At 37.4% G+C, this 24,578-nt stretch overlaps 1 protein-coding gene across 1 annotated transcript in view; it reads right to left on the minus strand.

Annotated features, from left to right (window-relative positions):
- Nucleotides 1-545: 545 nt before the first annotated feature.
- Nucleotides 546-24,578, minus strand: part of KLHL14 (kelch like family member 14) — a gene marked incomplete at its 5' end in the record, with an annotated part of 92,997 nt that continues 68,964 nt past the window's right edge. Inside the window, 6 exons of the mRNA XM_079109465.1 lie at nucleotides 546-2,661; nucleotides 4,764-4,921; nucleotides 7,878-8,036; nucleotides 8,118-8,308; nucleotides 14,352-14,430; nucleotides 22,248-22,337. Of these exons, the coding sequence (XP_078965591.1) occupies nucleotides 2,521-2,661; nucleotides 4,764-4,921; nucleotides 7,878-8,036; nucleotides 8,118-8,308; nucleotides 14,352-14,430; nucleotides 22,248-22,337 (818 nt within the window). The 3' untranslated portion in view covers nucleotides 546-2,520. The remainder of the gene's footprint in view (nucleotides 2,662-4,763; nucleotides 4,922-7,877; nucleotides 8,037-8,117; nucleotides 8,309-14,351; nucleotides 14,431-22,247; nucleotides 22,338-24,578) is intronic.

A 24,578-nucleotide genomic window follows, 5' to 3' on the forward strand; every position in this document is an offset into this window, starting at 1 on the left:
GGGCGCTGGCTACAAACCCTGCATAGCTCTTTGCCTAAAGGGCTGCTCAGTTCATACCTTTACCACAGGTTTGGTCTTTCTCATGTTTCATGTAACCCCTGAAGTGTCCTGCACAACTTCTTTGTCAGATTTTTAAAATGAAAATTAAATCAAATACTATGTATTTAGATGATTGATTTCATTAAATATGTGATTAACTTATTGATTAGAAAGTGTGAAGGTGTTTTTTTTAATACACATGGTACTTATAATAATATCTACAAATAGTTTTTAGATCTTATCTAAATACTCAAGTAGTGGAAAGATCAGATTTGACTCATATGATTTTTAACTCAGAACATTTTTCCAGAAGCATTTCATAGGTTTTAGCATTGTCCATACTGCATATATTTACTTATTGTGAGGAATTAGAATAAACTTGTGAAGCCTATATGCAGAGTAAAAACAATTAGACATTTAGGTATTCCAATCTTCAAACACTTCAACATTGAGATTTATACATGTGCTTTATGAAAAGGAATATGAGAGACAGGTAAATTAGTACATAAAGTTTTTATTTAAAGTTTTCCCCTTCCAAGCAAGCTTCATTTACACATTCTAATACTGTACAAAATTTACATTCTCTGTGACTTATTTAATCATTTTTTATTTTTTGTATCTTTCTGAAATCCAGAAAGTTTGACTTATAGTTCTCATAAATGCTTTTTATTTATTTTGGCTAGAAATAAAAAATAAAATGAAGTCAAGTCTAAGGAAAGCAAATATTATTGTATAAACTGACTTTAGGAAGAAATGGTGACAATTGACAATAAAAGGTTCTGAAACAGACCCCATTCTCTTCATGATGTCAGCTGGGATTTTCCTACAAAATACCACAACTTTTCTTCCTTTCTATATATTCATATGTTTTCAAGAAAAAGAAATAAAAAGTTGATTGCACTGGAGATATATATATATATATATATGTATATTTATATATATATTTTTACAACGGATCCTTTGGATCTGAACATACAAATAAATACAAAAACAACGAAGATTGCACTTTATTGTAGAAACGGCATTGGATTCCAGTATACCCATCCATCTTGACACACTTGGCAATGAAAGCTTATCACCAAGGCATTTTTAATCTGTGGCTTTCCCTTATTGTTTTGAATATTACATTTGTTGGAGGATTCAACGTCTCCGGGTGATTAAAAAAATATTTTAAGCTTTTATTTACTCCTAAAAGTTGTCAATCAAGCTCAGGAGAGCTTGCAAGTCAAATTTATGTTCCTGCTTGTTTTGCTCTTCTGATTGGCCACACTGAGATGATGTCATGTTCCCCTGACCTCTGCTCCTAAATTACTTATGCTCTGACGGACAAATAGCAATTGCTGGCTTAACTGAGTTCAGGAATCTCTGGTGATAAACAAAAATGATGAGGCGGGGAATAATGAGGTTAAGTCCAGGGTCTACAGCCAGCTGCAGGTGAGGAGGGAGAAGTATTCTGTCAGAGGTTATAACCTTGTAAGTTTTGTGTTTTGGGAACAAAGATATTTGAGATTATCCTTGAAAGATATGATTTTTTTCTTTTCCTCCCTGAATTCCTACAAGCAATCTCTCGGTTTTGATCATGGATTAAGTTTGGGTCAGATGTGTTATCCAACAGAATCTATGACATAGTGTATGACTGAATTTGTCAGTCCTATTTTTGGAGGCAAATACCATGTGTGCTCACTGCTTGAACCTGGAAAAAAAAAAAAAAAAAAAAAAGAAAGCATAAACCTCCATGAACTTCATAGTGACATAGTATATTTTAATTTCCAGGTAGAATTCAGGACACAGAAATGAGGACTCTGGCTATCCTATAACCTACAGGGCAGAAAGCAATCGCTACAAGAGCCAATAGTTTACTCTTCTCTGATCCCATGAGGTACAATAAGGGCCGAAGGGACTTGAAATGAGGTTGTATAGAAACAAAAATGACCCTCTTTAATCTTCTGTGATTTTTAGTAACTATGTAGCTTATGGAGTCTGTGAAGTAGCCAAAGGTTAGGAATACAGAATTAAGTGGGAATTTCTCTAATGCAGTGTTAAGTATTTTGGTGGGTGGATTCAAATTCTGAATCATTCACGTACAAAATATCCCCAAAACTTCAACATTGATCACATGCAGATAGATTACAATGCACAATACTGATCTCAGGTCTCTCTGGGGCCAGTCTTCTGTGTTTTATCTTTCTCCCTTTGAAAGTTCAGATCCATGTGAGGAGTTTCTGTAAAGCCGGGACAAATTAAAACCAGTCTGAAATGGAAGAGTCCATCACCATAGGAAGTTGGGTGTGATCTGAGTTGCAGACACAGTATCTGTTCCAGAACAGGTCTTTTTCTTTTGTAGTTACTTGTAAATCATCAGAAACCAAAGGTGGGTTTCAGCAGTTGTACCATTAGAATGCACAGTTCCTATTAGGATAGTGATGTCACCGGTCACTGCTTCCTGGGATGTGATGCTGTTTCTTCCAGGGTTTCCTGGTGCTATTTGTTGTAGGGTACACAGGCAGGCAGGATAACTGTTGCACAGGCAGGGCCTGCCAGGGGTTCTGCTACATCTCCTTCAAGTTCTGTCCAAGTTCCCTTCTCTGGACAATAGCAGATTGTTGATGACTTGTAGGCCCCCTGGAATGGCAGAGCAGGCAGGACTTAGGGAAGTGTTCTGAGAAGTGCAGCAGAAGTCTTATCTATCACATTTACGTTGGAAAGAAAAGACTTATTCTCTGCCTTGCTAAAAAAATTCCAAATGAAAACGGAAGACTGAACTCTTGTATTCCAAGGGAAAATTCAAGACTGACATTTTAAAATCTTTTTTTGATGACTATTAAATAAATACTTAGGATATCCTAGAGGCTTAAAAAAATCCTTTAAAATAATCGTACAGAAATTGAAGTTATCCAGTTGGTTTAAATTAAAGGGGAAAAATGACCAAGTCATCTTAATATTCAAATAAGTAAAGTAAATTGGATTTTAGATTGTTACTGTGGTGAATCAGAGCCGGCACTGAACACCAGTTTAAAGTAAACTGGAAATGAAGACTTGCCGACTTCTTTACACACTGATTTATTTATTTCCAAGAAAGCATATGAGAAATAAAAAATGTTTTTAATTTTGTTTCCTTTGTTAAAGTTAGGGGCTAGTGCTTGTGTAACATTTTCTTCTCCAAATCAAACTCGCTTTGCTTTTATCACAAACAAAATACCTAACCCAACCTAATAATCATCTTCTGACAGTTTACTCCTAGTGTCTGCTTCCAAACATATGTATTTTTGCAGCTAACAATTTGCACCAGCAAACAAGTATATGTATGCGTGTCTAGTTATATCTGTCAATGTATACTTGCCTCTCTATAACCAATAGTTTAAGTTCCCCAAAACTTCATATCAAAATCTCATTTGATGCCAAAAAAACCTAATTTTTGACCTGCCAAATTGCTCTTATAAAACTAATATGGATAAATAGGAAAATATAAAAATAATTATCATTTTTTTAAGTGAATATGTGTGGGCCACTAGACCTGATGTGTCTCCTGGTGTGGTGTAATTTGCATTATACAGTTACCTCCTCAGGTGTTCTTGCCACAAAAGAAAAAAGAAGAGGAAGGGGAGGAGACAGAATGGGAAGAAGAAGAGGAAGAGGAAGAGGCAGGAAAAGGAAAAGAAGTCTGAACTTAATTAAACCCCGTCTCTAAGTTCTAGTCAATAGGAATATGTAGATGAAGAATCATTTTGAATGATGCCACAAAGAAGTTATTTGCTGATTCCAGAATGTAGGATATTCTCTGTGATAATTGGTCCTGTTTGGTCAATGAGTCTACCATATGGAAGAAAAGTGGGGCAGAGGTGATGTTCTACATTGCAAGAGATCTATGAGACAAAATAACCAAACATGAGTGAGTGACACTTGTTGGAACCTGATTCGAACTTGCATCTTTTTTCCAAATCAATAGGGGAAATTTGAATATGGAATAAGGGAATTATTGTTACTTTTCCTGGGTGTAAATGAATGTGATTTATTTTTAAAATAAGAACCGAGGTAGTTAGGGTAAAACAATATGTCTAGGATTTGCTCCAAATTTTTGTTTTTGTTTTTGAGACAGGATCTCCCTAAGTTGCTGAGACTGGCCTTGAACTTGCGATCCTCCTTCCTCAGCTTCCCGAGTCACTGGGATTACAAGGCATGCACCACCATGTCCAGCTTCTTGAATTTCCTCAGTCAAAACTCTTTAAAAGGGGGACTGCTAAAGTAAGTATGACAAAATGTCAATGATTATTGATGCTGGATAAGGGGTTAATAGCAGCCCATCTTAATATCAATTTTGGGGTGTATTTGGAAATTTTCATGATATAGAGGGAAAAAGTGAAAAGCAAACTATACCTTTTAAATAGATGGATATTGAAAAATTAATTTTCACGCCTTACTGGTCAGGAGCTCTCCTATTCATTTCAGCAAAACATTTGTAAAATTGCTTCAGTTTGACCCTTGTTGGAAAACCAGAATCACAAAAACATGGGGACAGAAGAGAACCAGAAATCTAGCTCAGGTCATGAAGCAGTTCACTAGATAGCAAGCCAGATCCACAGTTTCTATGCTAATTCTAACTACCAAGAGTAACTTACTGCTTGCACATAAACATGATGTTCTTAAAACAATATATGTGTGGACAATAACACATACGAAGGGAAACAGAAAAAGTGAGCATAAAGAGAAAGGAGGAGGACACATACCATGCTCCAGCTATAGCCTCCCACAAGGTAAATGCTGTCGTCAAGCACGGCACAGCCAGGACCACTTCGACCCTCCAAAATGGGAGTCTGGAGAATGTTCCACTGGTCTCCTTTTGGGTCATAGCATTCCACAAGCATTACATCAAGGTGGGAGAAACCTAAGGGACATAGCAAAATGGAACCACAGCAGATAAACTCCCAGGGCCCCTATGTCAGTTAGGACTACTTTAAAAAAAAAAAAAAAGGTTGAGTGAAGAAATAGATAACTGTGTCTTCAAAGACACAAATGTATCAGTTTACTAGTGAACTTGGGAGACACATAGAAAGATCTAAAATATCCCAAACAGACTCTGGGTGTTTTGGATTCATTTAAAGCAAAATGTCAGAGCACATGTCATTAGTAAAGGTGGATTACATAAAGGTAGATATTACTAAAAAGGTTTATTAAAACCATATTTTAAAAGGTGTAAGATAATAGTTGAAGCAAGCATTTTCACAGAGTGCTTATAATAGTTTTGTTTTCTAAATGAACTTTATCCCCTCCATTTTATGAGATAGCCACTATCATTATTTTAATTTAACCAATAAAGGAACTGAGAGAAAGAAGTCAGTGACTTAGTGAGTCACAAGTCAGTGAGTAGATAGGATGATATTTGAATGGTGAATGGGCTTCAGAGTTGAAACACTTTTGGAATGTACTATATTGCTTATATTATATTGTTAAATGAATATCAAACTCTCAAAATATTTTAATTAGTTAAAAATGCATTATAAAATGAATCTTTTTTTTTTTTAACAGTTTGACTGTGTTTATAAATAGTTCTAATGTGAATGGCTTACATTTCCCAGGGATCAAGGTTTAGAGCAGGGTTGAGCACCCTGCATTGGGAAGATTCTCCTTCCACTTCTAATAAGGATTCCCAGCGGTGAGGGCAGGTCACCAAGGACAATGGAAGTTCCTGCACTCTTCTGAAGCCCTGCCTTTTACTTAGGGGGTGGAAAAATCCCTAGAGGGAGCTTCATGGTCACTTGGTAGATCAAATAATTTTTTTCTCTAGTAAATGCATGCTACAAATATTTGCAAGTGGACACAGTGAGCCTATTAAAATAAGTAACATACTAGACTCTTCAAAATAACTGAGAAGACAAATCAAAAGGAATATTTTACATTCTTGAAGAGGCAGACAGGTTATCTCAGGCCACTAACTTATATAAAAATGAATCACACAGATGTTGGAATAAAAGAGTAATGTACTCCCTGAAATTTTAAGCATATACATTTAGAATGAGCACTTGGTTCTAAAGTTCTAGAGGCATCGTTTAAGGATATGTATGCCTTCTCTGTGCCAAATATGTATGTATGTGTGTGTATGCATATGCACATATATATGTCTGTAAAAAAAGGATAATTATCCCCTTATATGGATGATTATCCCTTTTTTACAGACATGAAGCTAAGTGTCTTGTCTAAGTGCACAACCATAACTCAAACTTAGGCTCACATGCAAGGTCCACCCTGTCCTCGCCAGAACATCCCTGAGCTAACCTACTTTTGATGTGTGTTTGTGCTGCTGCTCACTTAGGTTGTCATTACCCAGTCTTTCTGTCCAGATATAACCTTGATTGCCAAAAGCTTCTAAAACATTTAGGCAATATCTTCTGCAAAAGAATTTAGAAAAAACTACATTTCAATGCAGAAAGGTACAAAGTTAACATGAAACACATTGAGGTTAGGGAATGGAGTATGGATTGAAATGAAAGAGTACCAGCAGAAGTAATAAAGGATAAACAACATGGAGATGCAGTAGTGATCAGAATCATCTCCCATTGGGGAAAGTACTAGGATCAGCATCAGGCAGATACTATGGTGTTGGCATTTCTGGCTGAACATGAACTTGGAAATAGCTACATAAAAATCACACTTGTGCAATTTTTAAAATTACATTTAGTGGTAAATATGTAGTAGAGAAAATGGAAAAAGTTTATTTCTAACCTATCTTTAAGATGCATATATACACACACATATATATATTTTGGTACTGGGAATTGAACCCAGGGGTACTTAACTACTGAACCACATCCCCAGTCCTTTTTGTTTTTTATTTTGAGATAGGGTCTTGCTAAGTTGCTTAGAGCCATGCTATATTGCTGAGGCTGGTCTTGAACTTGAGATCCTGCTTCCTCAGTCTCCAGAGTTGCTGGGATTACAGGTGTGTGACACCATACCCAGTTTGGATGCATATATTTTTGTAAAGTAAATGCACAGATGTGCCTCAAATATTATAACCCTATTTCCCATTTAGTTTGATTTCAAGGGTCTTGGGATGTCAGAACTGGAGGAGATTTTAAAGCTCAATTAGACCAATTTCTTCATTTTCGGATGAGGAAACTGATACATAAAGGAGGTAGGTCAGGAACGTTTTAAATATCACAGATGTCTTTGCTTTCAGGTCAAATTCAGTGGTACATACATACACATAAAGTTATACATATGTATATGAACTACAAACAGTTGCAGTTATATACAAATCTGGGGGAGGAAAGAAGCCAAAAATATGGTTCTAAAAATACTATTTTAGGATTTTTTAATTAAAAAAAGCAATTAGACTTGAGAATCATAGATGTTTGATATTCAATACTTAAAAGAAATAGTTCTAAATTTAGACATGAAATTCTACTAAATGTTTAAAGACAAAAATCACGTATTAGCTTTGTGCAGCTATGACTAAAGTTCTTTATGATTGCTGCAAAAAACAATTTTCTGGGAAAAATTCATTACTATACTTTGGTGATAAGGGATAATTTATTTCACTGGATTTGCTGTTATGACAAATCGTTTGTGCTTTTCAGTTATTAATGCTCCCCTTTTTTATTTTCTGTAGACACCATTATTCATTTCTTTAATGTGTACGGTAACTTAAAAATAATCCTATCTGCAGAAAAGCCAGAATAAGTGCTTGCTCAAGGGTACTGCTCATTTACACAGAGTAGATTTTCTTTGGTCAACATGTTTTTTACTTGGTTAGCTATGATTATCTAATGAGAAACCCCCTTAGCAAAAAACATGAGATGCAAATGTTATTGTGATTAAGAAAAAAAAAAAAAAAAGAAGACCTTTCAAATGATTTCCTCCAATTGCATACAAGCGATCATTCATTACAGCCAAAGTGTGGATGGCACGCTTTGTGTTCATATCTTGTTTGCGAGCCCAGACGTCCATTACAGGGTCATAACAGTACAGCCAGGGGACATATTCTCCATTGTGTACACCCCCTGTGAATTAAACATATGCACACAAATCAGGGAAGTGCCTTGGAACTGAACTTCATTACAGAAAGAGGAGCTGTGACTTGCCTGAAATGTAGATTTTCCCATTGTGCACTGCGCCTGCATGAGCTGCCAGAGGCTGTGGCAAAGAGGACACATAACGCCATTCATTTGTATCCAGGTTATAGCACTCCACGCTGGACAAGTAGCCGGTTTCATTTCTTCCACCAATAACATACAAATGTTTGTCTAACCGACATGCATAGAAACTGGCTCTTCTGCAGTGAAAACAAGAATGCGCCATAAATCAAAACAGGAGTGGTGAAATGTTATCTTTGAAATCAGGTGAGGACCACTCAGTCAGGGGAAGGAGGTACATCCTGCTTCAGAAATGGCTGCAAACCTGTAAACATTACACTTCCACCTTCTATATCTGATGTAGTCATCACAGGCATTGCCTACTCTGGTGAACATTTTTGATGTCAAAGCAACAGCAGAGGAGAAATTCACCAACTCTTTCTTCAGCTCTTTTTAATCTTGCTTTTTATACACTGTTAAAGTGTTCATTAATGTTTGGGATATTTGGTACCTTGTAAGGATATCACAGCTCAGTAAGACAAAGTGAAAAATGAGGTAGATAATGTAACAATAATAAATTATCTTGACATTCACTTTCTTTATGGTCCTTCAAGGGTCATTGTTCCCAATTTATAAGAGAACTACATCATCAAAAATTTTCTTCAATTATCATTTTTTCTTTTTTCCCTCCTAGTACTTTTTTTTCTCTCCTAGAAAATAGAATAACTTTTTGAACTTCCTATAATGTTCAAATTTTACTCCCCTATAACCAATTATAGAAAGTTCATCTAAGTAGTTTTCAGTATTATTAGCTTTCAGATACTGCTTAAATCTCTTTTCAAGAGAGGCTATTGATTATATTTTCTTATAATACCATCCAAGGCAAGAGATGCAAGCTGTGTCCAAAGGTTGGGAACCAGGTGTTCAGTTCTGAGATGGGTCATAATTTAGGAGTGAGATCTGAATTAGAATATTAATGGAAGAAATGGAAAAGAGGCACAAGGTGTGTCCAAGGAAGATGACACAAGACTCATGACTAATAAAATATAAGAGGTGAAGGAGAACAAAGGTTCCAAGAGGACTCAAAAAATTAGGAATTAGGATGACAAGGATGAAACTTTGAACAAGTCCATGACCCTTTTGCTTTTTTTTTTTTATAGATGCTATTGGAATAATATACTTCACAAGGATAACATGTGGTCCAGAATTGAATAAGTGTAATTGCTAAGTGCCAAGCTCCTTGGAGAACATAACTTACATTGGATAAATTACTGGTTTCCATAAAAATCCATGCCAAGATTTCTGTGCAGTGCTGAATGCAAGATGCGGAATGCTCGAGGTTTTCAAGGGGTAAACCTACATTCTCCAGAGAATATCCAGGTTGTTTTTACGAAGTGCTCACACGTTTGGGAGGCAGTAAGATGCATCCCGATTAACAATTTGACTTCTGGAGTGAGACCCCCTGGCTCTGTGATTCACTAGGCTTGTGACCTCCAATGTGTCTCTCAGCCTTAATTGCTCATCAGCATCATGGGGATGATATGGTTTCTTCTACATGGGCTGTTTGCAAATATGTCTAAGTGCTTGTCATAGTGTTCAGCATTTTGTTCCTTCTCAGAAACTGCCAATTAATATTACCTAGATAAAAAGGTTTTAAAAACTGGTAACAAGGTGCTCACATGTAAACTTTTCCTAAAAATATTTAACTGATGATTAAATTTCTTAATGTTTGGTTAGATGATTTATTGCCATGTAGATATGCTATTTATTATAGATGGTGATTTATTTAGTTTTTCAAAAAATTGATAGTCCTAAAATTATCTTGATAGCTATCATTGATAATTTTAGAGTTATATTTGACTGTGTTTATTTTTGTCAGAGTTTCTCGTATTTTCTGAAAGAAATATGTGGTATGGAAAATTCAGAAGGACAATAAAGAACAATAATGGTAGAAGAGGGAGAGAGAAAAGTAGGAATGGAAATAAAGTTTTCATAAAGAAAGCGTTGTTAACATGGGTCTTTGTCTTCTGAGGGGTCCAGGAAACTAAATTTTTAGTAAATATATATATTTTAAAAAATAATCTTTAATATGTTTATTTATAATTATATATTTAAAATATATATATATATTTGCACATATGCAATTTTCTTTAGAGGAAGACATTTCATAGCTTTTAATCAGATAACCAAAGGGATTTCTGATCTAAAAACAATTGGAATTTCCTGGCACATGGGAGAAAAACTCATCTAAATACAAAATTAGGTTTCAAAGCATTTGCGAAATCTAGTGCATTCAGAGACCACTTATTTCTTCCATTTCTCTAACCAGATTGGTTCTCTCATTAAATAAGATAGGTCAAAGTTATTTTACCAGTGCCTTTGCTATTTCAAGTTAAAATGTTTTATTCAAAAGAATGATACCTGTCTACAACAGTCGGTCTTAAAGTGACATATTTCTTTGTACCATCAACACTGGGTAGGTCAATATACTTCTTCCACGTGGTTCCATGACAGAACTTAGGGTTTCTGAAATAATACATTTATTTATTTCAGCAGTGAGCCATCTTTAAATAATTTGAACTTTGTGGGCTGTAAGGTGGTGATAGTGAATTCTAGGTGGTACTGGTCTCAAAGATAAAGTGCCAATCAGTCATTATGAAAGTGAAGGCTCCCTATTTGAGTTTAGAGGGTGAAGAATAAGAGAAAGACCCGTTAGGTAAGGTAAACTCCTTTAATGTAGTCTAAATCTCAATTTTCTTGCATTTTTCTGATAGGGTTTCTTCCCTACTGTGACACTGAGTCAGCCTTCAGAATGTGTTCTTATTTTAGTTGAGGCATTTTTGATGTGATGATCTCTGTGTACTCCTAGCTCTATCCACACAGTGTCACTGTTAGGAACTAAATGGGGAAGAATCAGTAGATTTCAGTTCCTGACTTAAAGTGCAATTTTATGTACAAATTCCACTAGCAAAAATTGTGAGTCATTGACTTATTCTCTTGCATGCCTGAGATACATTATAGATTGTTAATGGTCTGTTAGCAACCATGAACATTTGCTTGAGGCTAAAATTTTACCAGGCCAGATCTCTCTTGGGATTGCTCCTTCCCCTTCACCTCATATGAAGAGCATACTTGATTTAGATTATATATTTGTTTGTTTTTTTGGAAAACTATTCAAGATTATTAGCAGTTCTTTAGTGGGATCCCACAATTCGTATTTCTGATTGTTCATTTCTTACCTTCCTCTTCTCTCCTTTTCCCCACTGCCAAAAAACAATATTCAATGTTTCTGAGATTCATTTAGAAACTTCTACAAAGATACTTTAAACCCTACTTATTGACAGATCTTCGCTAGTCCTTGCTGACCTTTGGGATGGTCAGTTTATATCCACAGCATGAGATTGAATTACTATAACTTTATCCCAGCTTGAATTGTTGACTTCCACCATCAGGTTAAAAACAACAGATTTTTCAAACAGAGTATTGTCTCCTGTGGTTTCTGGTAAGACTGTTAGAGGCAAAATATTTAACTTTGAAAGCATTTTGATATATTAACTTCTGGTCTCTCAACTTCCTCTGTGAAACAAAAGCTCTGTTCTTCAAACAGTTATTTCTTTTTCTGATCTTTTCAACTAGCTAGGGGATAAGATACCATAAGAATAATACTTAAAATGTCTATCTTATTGAAAAAAATTGAAGTGATCAAAGCATTTCTGTTGATCCAAATTTTCAATTTTGCCCTCTCTTTCTTACTGCAGAATCAAATCTTAAATCTTAGACCAAAACTCTTCATCAGCATCATATTTAAATTTATATTTTCATCTGATGATTTGTCAGTCAATTCACACTGGCAAGCATGAGATGCATGAGATGCCCATGACTGAGTCAGCCTAGAGGTTGTGTGCCCACTTCCTTCTGAACTGGGAAAGGACTCGGCAGTTTTATTATCAGAGCTTTGGGACCTCTGATTAGGCCAGATATGCTAGCAATCTGTCCACCCAGCTCTGATAGAATGAGGTACCCTGAAGGTGGTTTACAACGTATTTCTCTTATTCTCAATCAGTTTGGTAATTTCTCAGCATAACAATTTCTCAGTAGTTTGGTAGTAGCATAATGAAAGAGGTGTGTGGGGGGAATTCTGGTTTGATTCATGAGCTACCTATTATAAAATTAACTCAAATGTTTCAACAGACTTTTCTGATCTGAAGAGTGCCTTGTATATTTTAGATTTTTTTCCTTCAACATTTAACCACCAATTAGTCCACTGATGTGTCTTGCTATTTGGAATGGAAGCCTGGCAATGACAGGAGAATTTCATTTGAAGTTATGGATTGCTGGCTGGGTCAACCAACCCATAGGAGAGATGGAGCTAGAAGATTGACTGGGCATTTGTGAGATCTGCCTTTTCCCACTCAGCTCTGTAAGGAGCTCTTTATTTGGTCTATCGAGTTGATTGTTCTAAATCTAAAAAAAAACTTCTTTTACTAGGGACCTGACATGATATACCATAATGACTTCGAAAGAAACGTTAAACAGTCCATCCTGTCAACGGTGGCTGCCGGGCGCCGACAGACCATGGCAGGTCTTTTTATCAGGTCAATGAGCTGCTAAAAATTGTCTAAGTAGGACCCTGCCATGATAGGCCATAGTGCCTCAGAGGAAGTCATTATAGACTATCAAGTAAACAATACACATTTTAAAAAAAATTACTAATTAGGTTTTGCAGCAATACTTCCCATCCTTAGGGGCTCTACAGCGAGATAATTGACCGCGACGTGAGTTATGCCTCCCAAGCCGAAGGCGTGAAGGTTAATTATCGTGGTGTACAGCCCCCAGCAAAGGGGACCATGGTGATGAGATGATCACATTTCAAACGTGGATTGACAGTTATTTTTTAAATCAAACTTTTTTGAATGGTTTTGATTAAAGGGCATGTTGGTGCAGCTACAATAACAGTAACTAAGGGAAATAACTCCTCAAAGGAGAGAAATAGGGTGTTCTAGAGAAAGACACCAGGAAACTTCTGGCTCATGAAGTTTGTCAGGCTGTTAATAGACCTAGAATTATTTCTCAAGGTACCAATGAAGTAGACATTCCTAAAAGTGCCTGTGATCCTTAGTGTATGTCTGGTATATAGCTTCTAGTCTCCTGAAAGTCTTACTCTATTTGTAAGGCATAGATAGATATTGAGTTTCTCTAGACCATAGATTCATACTCTCCTGTTGCAGTGATGTACATTTTTGAATAAATGGTATTCTCTGAAAATTTCTTTTGATTTGGAATTTATGATTAAGGATAAAATTTATTTCAGTGTAATCTGCTTGAATGTTAAAAGAGATGATGAGGTGAGGGGTTATGCAGGAAATACAAAAGGGCAGCAGTGTTTTTGATTTCTTCTTAAATAATTCAATGGAGGAGACAAAACAGGTTGCAGTTTTTTGTTACCATCATCTTGGAGAATTTGCTCAAGAGGCTATGTCCAGATATTATTTAAAAAGAACCAAGTGTCAAAATCTAGCATGCGAATTTTTATATGCATGTAAAGACATGGTATTATGCCTGAATAACAGCCAGGAAAGAAAAAATATGTGCAAATATAGTAGCTATCTTTTCCTTTGGTTGCTAGGAGACGTGGACGAGATAAACACTCTTGTTATGTCAAAAAATTAAATGACACTTTGCAAGGCTATTTTTTTAAGCTAATAAATGACCTGTTCTTAAAGACATTTGGTGAGGCAAATGTAAACTATTTGGGTTAATAAGACTTGTATTTACTATTGAACAATTAAATTCAAATAAATATTTAAATGTCAAATATTTAAATGTCAATCTCTAATATTGAATGTTAAATTTAGTATTGAATAGTTTAACATTGAAATTGCTGCATTGACATGCATATCATCATGGAAATGGTATTTTATATTTTGATTTTAGGATTTAAATATATTAGCACCAAGAAGAGGAATAGGGCCAATAGAAATACAGCTCTGTTTGCAAAATACCAATCATTATAGTAAAAGAAGACAAATCAGACTTTTTTTTCTTCCTATATTTAATAATTGACTTATTTACTTATTTTTTCTATTGAGTTAATAAGGCAGGTAATTTAAATGGGCCAGTCCAAGGTTTGTATTTTTGCCAAATGTGTCTCTTGTGGACTCTGGTTAGCATTCCTCATCATGGAAAACCATGCTTCCTGAGAAGCAGTCACACATGTTTCAGACATAAGAAATGAACACTTACCTTTCTTGCATAGGTGGAAGTTGAATCCAGCTGTTAAATCGGGGATCATATCTGCTGACAAAATTTGTACTATGTTTTCCTGTAAAAATACATTTTAGACACTTAAAACTTAGATTTCTTGGTTGATTTGCAAATTTAGTAGTTTTAAAATGAGCTCTTGCTGTTCTTAGGTTTAACAGATGAATTTCGTAGCGGGGCCACCTAACAGCATGTGAAGTCATTGCTCAGAAGAATGAATGCGCCTCCTCAAGATCGTCCCTTTTTTCCTTTCTTTCCCTTTTATTATTTTTGGAATGACTTAGGATAAAACTAAATCAACCATGCTAAAAGAAAGTATGTTTATTAAACTGTTTTTATCACATTGTTAGGGTAAAAATTCTGTGTTTTGGTGCTTTTATGTTTTAAAAACAAAAAGCTATTGTCTATAAATGATCAGTTCCAGAGACTGATTTATATAGTATCTTTGGTTAGAATTGTTTTTTATAAATTTCTTAACTTTTTTCTTTTCTTTTTCCTGAAAAAAAAATTAAAAAACTTATACTTTTAAAAAGTATAATTCACAACAAAATTGAGGAACACAAAGAACTTCCCATACGTCTCTGCTAGCACATGCCTAGCTTCCCCCATTACTAGGACTTTGTAATTGAGCCCCAAACCATAGTGTGTTGTTCTTTTGTATCCCCATGGAAATAACAGCAATCACTACAGTAAGAGTTGCAGTTGGGATATCAATTTAGTACCATGCATGTCATGTAAATTCTGCATGTGCATTTGGGGGAAGTGCAGTTGCTGTGACATATATACAAGTACATTTGCTGAAATGGGAAGCATGAGTTCCCAAGCTGCTTAACCAGCTCATCCCCTCTGTTGAGCCTAAGAAGCACATTAATGCCTCCAAGGTATTAAAATGCATCTGATTTTGCATATATATTGACATCAGAGCAAGAAATGGAAGTGAAAGAGTGCATTACACTTTCTGTATAGCATTGGAGATGGCAATCAACTTGAGCACCTGAGGTCTTAAGTCTAAAAGCTGCCTTTGTTCATATATGTGTGATTAAACATTGAGATATGGGTACCAGAATTCACCTCAGGGGTAAACATATGGGGGTGTTGGGCGGAGAGAGAGAGAGAGAGAGAGAGAGAGAGAGAGAGAGAGAGAGAGAGAGAGAGAGAGAATATGAATGTGTGTTTGCATGCATTGACACAGGCATGGACACACAACCCAATTATTAATTGAACAAATATATATTGAGCATTTACTAAATGACTAAATGACTTGTGTGTTCTAGGCTCTGAAAATATATTGGCATAAAAGAAAGGCAAGGTCTCTATCCTTGCAAATGAATTAATGAACACATTATATGATATCAAGTAGAGATGAACGTTATAAAGAACAATAAAGCAAGGAGTGATGGAGGGGAGGCCCGTTGAAACAGGAAGGCCACCTGCTTACAGTGTCTGCTGCAAGCTATGCAGGATGAACCTTGCTGGCAGTGGAGCAGGCAAGTATAAAATCTCTGGCTGGTGATGAGTTCCAAAACAGTGAGCATGCTGGAGTGACTGGGCAGAAATCAGAGAGGTGTCAAGGACCAGAATACACTGTGCTTGTGGACCAATGTAAGATTTTGTATTTCTTTACGAGAACAACAGGAAGTTCATGGAAGGTTCTGAGCAAGTGGACTAATTCATCGCTCTGGCTGCTATGTACAGAGTAGTTGGTAGAGGGACCATTGTGGATGAAGGGGTTGGATGCAAACATTTAGGGAGAGGGTGTGAGATTGGAAGATAATGGTCTTCATAATCACCTCTGAGGTAAAAAAAGGAAAAGACAACAGAGGAAAGGAATTATCAGAGATAGGAGAAAACATGGTGTTTTGAAAACCAGGACAAACAGTGTTTGAAGATAAGGGGGTGGGCAAGTGAGAATTTACCACAATATTCAGCAACATGGAGGGTGGTGGTGGCCCTGACAAGTGCTGCTTCAGTGAACTGGTGGGGTTGAAAGCCTGCAGGGGACACTCAGAAGAAACTTAGGTGTAAGAAAACAGGTAAGAGGGTAGGCAATACTTAGGACTTTTGCAGTCAAAAGATGATAGCTGGAAGATGCAGCATCCACGGGAAGTTTGGTTGTTTTTTAAGTTCAGAAACACTGGGAAGTTCTTGAGCAAGCAAAATAGACAGTTTGTGTCCTCAACGCTTCTGTTCTCTTGAAACTAAGAAGCAAGGCCAGCAACTGAGAGCAACAGTGAGAATTTTGGAGAAGGAGGCATTTGAGGAGAGAAAAGGCATGAAATAATCATCAAGTGGAGGGCTGTGGCTGAGTGTACTGATCACAGATATTTAGTAGGATTGACTAGCATCCAGTATGCCTGTGTGTTGTTCTCCTCTATGTTTATTTGCTCAGGAGCAAGGAGGAGGTGGAAGAGAGTTGGATTGAACCAGGATCAGCATTGTGAGGCACGTGTAGAGGAGAGAGACAGCGCTGTGAGGGCTGCGGACGCACACAATAGAATGAAGGTAGGGATGGGCCCGGGAATCTAGGCTTCATAAGGAGGGAAGTAAGGATGTAAGGGGATGATGGACAGGGATATGTCAAGTGGCACAGTCAGGTGAAGGAGGTGGCATTACCAGGGAAACAGTGGATAGCTGCCACATAGAGGCAGCAGGGGGTATAATCTGAAGACATCCTTTGAAGTGCAAAGGATTTTAAATATGTGGACATGACAATGGAGAGGAAGGAGAAAAGCCACCTGCTCCAATAATAAGTAGTAAGTGGGGAAAACAAATAAGCACTTCACTAGGCAGGATGGCTAGGAAAGCAGTCCTCTTGGAAGATAGCCTGATTTTGAATAGAAAGGAAACAGAAAAAACCATTCAGAGAAGTGTTCGAGGATTATCGAACTTTTGCTAACGTGAGATGAGGAGTTCCAGGCATCCAGTGAGAGAGTGGATAGTAAGGTTGGGTGATAAATTGAGTTTTTTTCCCTGGTGATAAGAGATAAGAACACCAGGGGATGAAGATGAATTCAAAAGACTTGGATTTCTCATAGGGGAAGCTCCAAAATAAGAAGGAATTATGTCTAGAGTTGGCTTAAGAATAAGTTTTTGGGAAATTTGCAGTCATTGTAGAAAAAAAATTCATCCTTGATACTCAAGTTCCAAGATTAAGGGATGTAGAACCTATGTACGACGTGAAAGAATGTTTCTCTCTGAAGTCTGGTTTAGAATTTCCTTCGGAAGAAGACATCTGTCTCCTCTGGCAGTGGGACACAGAGTACCTTCACATGCTGAGCAGCAGTGACAGAAATTGGCAGTGTTCATTTCTGGTTATATGAGTAGTGGCCTTGGCTGAGAGAAAAGGTGTAGCAGGGCTGGTGGGGTATGGATGTGTGATAAGTCAAGGATATTAGGACTAAGAAGATAAAAGTAATGGTGGCATTCCAGAGGTGGCAAAGGAGTAGAGGGGATAATGACCCTTAAAAGGAGTGAGGGTAGGGGAATGAGGAAGGTGAGAGACAATGGGGTTATTCTTTCCTCCCCTGTGACTTACTGTTGAGACTCTTCCAGCAGCTTAAGAGTAGTGGCCATATACAATGGAATTTTAGATTATTGTTCACACTTTTTTTTTTTTTTTTTTTTTTTTTTTTGCTTTTTCACCACTTTCTCTCCAACTCTTCCAGCACTTCTCTTTTTGGGTGATGCCCTGTTACCAAACACCATTATTGACTAGCACTTCAATGAAGTGATAAATGGGTAAGGGGTGGCAGTTCCCAGTCAGTGGTGGGGAGGGCGGGGGAAGGAAGTGGGCAGGAAAGGAAGTCCTTGTGAGCTGCTGTTTGGGAGTTGGTAATCAGCAAGTGACAAATGTAGACTGGGCCTCTGTAAGTTGAGGCAATGACAGAATATGTGCATAGCCATTAAAATAGTAAATGCAATCCTATCACTAATGACATGAAAGAAGTTGATAGGAGTTAATATTCATACTCTACCTGGTAGAAAGCTTATATATGTGTCCTGTTTATATTTCCAGTAACCAATTTTTATTTTCTGACTTCTAATTATGGTCTTGTAATCCAGACCCTCAAATAAAACTAAGTGTTTGAAAAGTATGTGTGTTTTGTGATCATGTATTGAAATTTACAATTTTGTATTTCATTCAAGGGTACGCATCTTAAGCACCTTTTTCATAAGGACTCAAGTTTAACTAGAGATTTTTTATCTTTGGAGGCTCACACATATAGTGTTTCAGCCCATGGATTTGAAGAGTTTCTTTCTACCACACTTCCTAAAGCATGTTTGTATATGATCAAAGAATTGCTATTTTTCATAACATCTGTATTAATTGCATGAGGTATTAGAACATGAAAATTCTGTATTTTTGAGATTTTTGAGTCCTTTTGTGGTTTTCTAAATGTGGAATGATGAAGAGTTCTCTGTGAGTGGAACCTACTTCCCATTGTGATATAATAGTGATTTGATTTTATAAGAGCAATGGCAAAAATACAATTGTTTCTATTGTGGTTGAGCAGATGAATAGAATATATTCAGGTGAAAGGCGATGTAATATAGTCATGCCGTCACTGGACACCATTACTGACTAGCAGACTCAGAGATTAAGGCTCTGGAGTCAATCCTACTTTGGAATCAGTTCAGCTTCTTGCAAGCTGTGTCCTGACAAGTGCCTAGCCTCTTGAGGCTTATTCTCATGGTAAACCTTGCTCACAGAACATGGCTCACAATCTGGTTGTGAGGATTAAGTAAAATGATGCAGGAGAGTGCTTAGCAAAGTTTCTGGCTAAAATAACAATACTCAAATATTACTACTAATATTAAGCAAGTCTACTGTGGTTGACCAGATGAATGGATTATGAAGCTACCTGGAAAATGTTCATGAGACTGTGATGGATGTTCTTGGTACCCAGTCCAGATCCCTTTTATCAAAGAGATGCTAGCTGTAGTGTTGGCTGCTCATGGTAAAGCTACTCTCTCACTGCCTCACCTTCTCCCCTCATCCTCCACCTGGGGAAGACACTAGCCAATGACTGTCTATGACACAGGGTACATAAGACTGCCTACTTATTGCAGGTGTAACCAATTCTCTTTCAATTCAGAGCCCAAACCAGTGGTTCATCAGCTTTTGCCCAGATCTATGCAAAATGACATCATGTGTCCAATAAACCAGGGATGGAATGACTCAGCCTTCCATGTGGAAGTGTCCGAAATACTAAAAGAGATCCTACAGAGAGAGAGAGAGAGCTGCTAGGTTTCTATTGAGACTAAATATAAAATTAAAATGTAGAAATTATAGCTTTACTAAAATTTAATTCTGGGGCTAGGGTTGTGACTCAGTGGTAGAGCACTTGTCTAACCTTAAGGCACTGGATTTGAGCCTTAGCACCACATAAAAAAAAAAATAAATAAAATAAAGGTATTGTGTTCATCTCTAACTAAAAAATTAATTCTGAGCTTCTTAGTGGCTAAAGCAAAGAGAAGAGGTAGTCAGTCACATACTTAGCATTAGTAATAATCTTCAAAAGCACACAATGTCTCAGCACATCAGTCTGACAAGAATTTGTCATGTGAGTCTCCACATGGAGCACACTGAGTGACAATGGGGAGTGGTATCCCTGAAGTCAGTGCCGTCGTGGGTTCAGTTGGCTTTTTCTCACAGCATTTTCACACACAGCTAAATCCAGTTGCTGTTTCTCTCAGGGTGGGGTAGAAGAAAACGAGGGTAGTCCAATGTTACAGTTTTATGGGGAACCTGAATTAGTCCAGAGGTAAAATCTTGATCCTTAGACTAGAGGGAGGAATATTTCCTTTAAACTCTCTCCATCCCCCACCCGATTCTCTCAGATATTTTTTGCCAGTATTCTTTTAGTTGTTGATGGACCTTTATTTTATTCATTTCTTTATGTGTGGAGCTGAGACCTGGAACCCAGTGCCTCACACATTCACTCACTCACTCTGCCACTGAGCCACAACCTCAGCCCTCAGATGTGTTTTTTGATCTGAGGTTGAACAGCAAGCAGTTAAGCATTATTTACGTATATAAATGTGTGTGTGTGTGTGTGTGTGTGTGTGTGTGTGTGTGTGTGTGTCTAAACCCAGGGAGCATTTCTGAGTTGCTAACATATGACTGACTTATAGGAATGGGAGGTTGGTAGTGCTTTGTGAAAACTGAGTTGTGGCCTAGATACTGGCTAACAGAGGTCTCATCCACCTGGGAAGATAGGTGGGCTGAGAGAGTACTATAATATGAAATAGGATTTCCCTGCCTGTTCTTGTCATGTTTTAATTTTAATTTGGCCTTCCAAAAAAGTGTTCTGCAGGTTCTTTGCTTAGATAACCCTGATGATTGTGCACTGTGTTTACCTGCAAATGTTCCATTCAGTTCTGTCACTGAAGAAGGTCATGTGGGTGAATTTACTGTGGATTGTATGGAAGTCAAGGTTTTCTAGTAACACATCAAATCCATCATTACAGAGGTAAGTTTGAGGAGAAATGCAAAATATCATTCTTACTCCTGTTCTGAATCTGTTTCTCATGAAAGCTCAGGAACTGTCTCCTTTCTAACACCAGAAGATGTGTCACAACAGAACTTCAGGTCTTGAGAAAAATGTTCCTCCCCTTCTTAAAAGAAATGTTTTTGGTGGGTGGCCTAGATGATTTCCCTTTAAGATTTTCTAGATCAAACAGATGTAACAATTTTTCTATAATTTGCCTCAGTGCAGATGCTGAAAGAGCATCCACAATAAAATATATGCAGTATATGTAATTTCAGCTGGATGTTCTGGGGTTTTAAAGTAAAAATGTGTACCTGCAAGCTGTTTTATGGTTTCTCAGTCATAATTATCTCTGTTACACAGAAGGTTACAACTGCAACTCCTCCTTCATGTGTAAGCTTTCCAAAAATACCTTGATAATTTTGCATATGCAGAAAGGCACAGTGTTCTCCTTGTGTTTGGCTTGGGAAGTGTGTTAAAAGGTTTAATTTCTCTTTGTGGTACATTTATGAAGTCATCACATCCAAGAGAGGATGGTGGGGATAACCTATGGAAGAAGACTTGCAAAGGGTAGAGCAAGCACAATGGATCTTCAGTGGTATCTGCTGCACAATAACTTCAGCTAAACTGGTGCGCAACACAACTGGAGATAATGCTACATTATCATACCCATCAAATGGGAGGAAAGTGGTGGAGAAGGTGGTGAGGATTCCTAACAGCTGCAGCTTGCTATCTTCCTCTGGGGAGTTGTACTTAGCCTTGTGGCATTCCTTGGGAGATGGATAAGGACAGGGGCTGGGCATCACTCTGAAGCCGAATTCCCAGGCAGTCAGAGAGTGAATGCTCTGCTACGTGTGCCCTCAGTGAGTCTGATGATTGGCTCTCCCTCCCATTGTCAGCCAAATTTCCTGACTACTTTATTTGTGCCTGTTGCACAGAAATACATTTGTCACACTAATTACAAAATGGATTGGTACTAATGCCCCTTCATGCAAACACACTTGTTGAGCACTGATGTGGTCTGGATTATGTGTCCCTCGAAAGGTCCATATGTTAAAGTCTTGGTCCCCAAGATAGTGCTGTTGGGAGGTGATGGAACATTTAGAATGTGAGGCCTTTGGGGAGATCCTTAGTTCCCAAAAAGGATTATGGAAACACTGCCCAACTACTCTCTCTTTATCCACAATCATGATTGGCTCTTACATGCACTCCTGTCAAGATGTATACCATCTACTGCCCTCACCAGACTCAGACAATTCCTTTGGCCTTCCATAACTCTGTGCTAAATAAATCTTTCTCTTTGAAGATAGTTACCTTGGGTATTTTGTTTTAGCAACATGATGCTGACTGATGAAAGTACCTAAAATTAAGGTTATTCAATAGTTACCATTTGGATTCCATTGGTCCTCTCCACCCAACACGAATAAGAAGTTTTCTACCTCCACAACGCAGTGATGGGCACTGTTGTATGGCATAACTGGAATTAAGAAAAAAGAGATTGTATAAAATTTTCCATTTTAGGACTTCATACCTTGGCTCACCAGTTATTTACTTACCCAAAGTGCATAAAATGTGAGATTCAATCACAAGGAAGAAAACAGCATAAGCAGCAGAGTGGCTACCCACCAATCCAGTGATCCCAACACACTGGCTCTGTGGTGTGTTCCCAACAGTTTCAAACCCAACCCATTTTGATTAATTTTACATAATGTTATTCCGCAGATTAGTCAAGAACAACCTGTCATGCAGCTTTTGATTCTTAAGTCCTCCTCACCTGCTTGATGATGAGGATGACATTCTAAAACAATGACTGACACTTCCAAATGGTCAGGGATGGCAGTTACTTCTTGGAAGAAGTAATGCTGAATATACTTGGAGCCACTAAGTTGCTTTGCCCAAAGTTGATTTGCTGGCAATCTTTCCATAAACAGACTCAGGGTGCTTGGTAGCTTTCTATTCCACAGCAATGAGCAAGCTGAATTTCCATACAGTTTTAAGTTTTTAAATTAAGGTCCTGCTGATTTAATGCCTCTTCCAAATGTATACGCTTAATTTCCTGTACAATGTCATTAGCAGCACAATCACACATTTTCTATCTATCTGCATAGGAGCTCTTCTGTAACGAAGCTGAAAACTGTCAGGAGCATCACAAATATACTTTCTCCTTGACTCTCCCTGCCCCACTGCAGTGGATGAGAGGAGGGGGCTTTAATCAGAAACCCCCTAAAGCCAGGTTTCTCTGTGTTTGCTCTCATTTGCATCGCCTTTGGAAAGTCACAACATACAGAATAGTTTGCCCCTGTCACCTTTATGCTGTGCACGTTTAGTCTCTGCTAGTGTAATAACATAGGGTAAATGTAAACATATACAGCCTTAGTTATCATATCACTTGCAGTGGTTGGGGCCCAGTGACACCAGTAGGAAAAATGATGTCCTTGTTCAGCTCATCATATGGGCACCTTAAATCTGGTGAGGACAAATGGGGAGGTGATGTGCATGTTCAGGCAGGGAACTTATTGCTTGACACGGATCAACAGAGCACTTAAGAAACCAGTGCAGTGGGAAATCAATATGAGTCCCAGCCAACTCTTATTCTGTGCTCTTTTGCCAATGCAGAAAGAGAGAGAGAGAGAAAGAGAGAGAGAGAGTGGGGGGGGAGGGAGAAAGAGATGAAACCTATCTCACACCTGACTTATTTTGGGTGATATATATCTCTCATTTCATTCTGTTTTTATTATCTTTTGTTTTCATCAGAAATTGCTTATACTGGATAAGATACGTAAATAAAACAATAAGGAGTTGGTATAGCTTGGAGAACTGTTACTCAGAGAGTAACATTTAAGCTTCTTGCCAAAGGATTGTAGTAGGAGTTTTGATTAATTAATTAATTCATTTTGACTGCAAATATTCATTGTTTTGTGAAGTTATATCCATGAGGGAGAAGGTGTTGGTATTTAAACCCTCGATTTGAGGAGAAGATGGGGTATATATTGGGTGTGCGGTGGTTTGTGTGGCCCATGGGTCAAGGACTTAGAGTCCTCTGAGGAATGGCCTGAGCCCTCAATCCTGTTTGTCTCTTTGGAGAATGCTTTTAACTGTGTAGATTCTGTTGGCTTCCACTCAATTCATAGGGGCAGAGTCTTCTCTGGGTTCAATGAGTAACGAAGGTGGGATACATTTTAAAGACTTATTTTTTTAAAGTTAACTCACTGATGTTTGAATGCTGGTTTCAAATACCAAAACCAAAAGTAGACCGTTCTGTGTTATATTGTGAGTGGCTTGTACTAAATGTCCTCTGGCCAGTGTGAACTTATACAGCATTGTTATTTTTTTTGCATCAGCTCAAGTGAAACAGTGCAGGAATAAGGGCCGTCATCTACAACCTACTTACTCTATAACCACCACACTTCATATATTTATTTTAAACTTTTGGTCATTTCAATGCACAAATCTTAAAAATAATGAAAATTATATTTTCTCCTCCTTAACTATAAGTCCAACTTCATAATATAGCACAATCTTCAAAATTATAACAACAATTATGTTTCGTTCTTGCCATTTATTTGCTCCCATTCAGGCAAACAGAAATTAAGTGAAGGAAATAATACATGATTTATTTTTAAGCCTCTTTCTCATTTCATTACCTCTATTGTTATGCTTTATGCAAACAAATGAAACTATTGTACAAAGCTAACTACTCAACTCTTTAAAATAGAGA

This window comes from Sciurus vulgaris (genome assembly GCF_902686455.1).
Source record: "Sciurus vulgaris genome assembly, chromosome: 13".
In the NCBI taxonomy this organism is placed as follows: domain Eukaryota; kingdom Metazoa; phylum Chordata; class Mammalia; order Rodentia; family Sciuridae; genus Sciurus; species Sciurus vulgaris.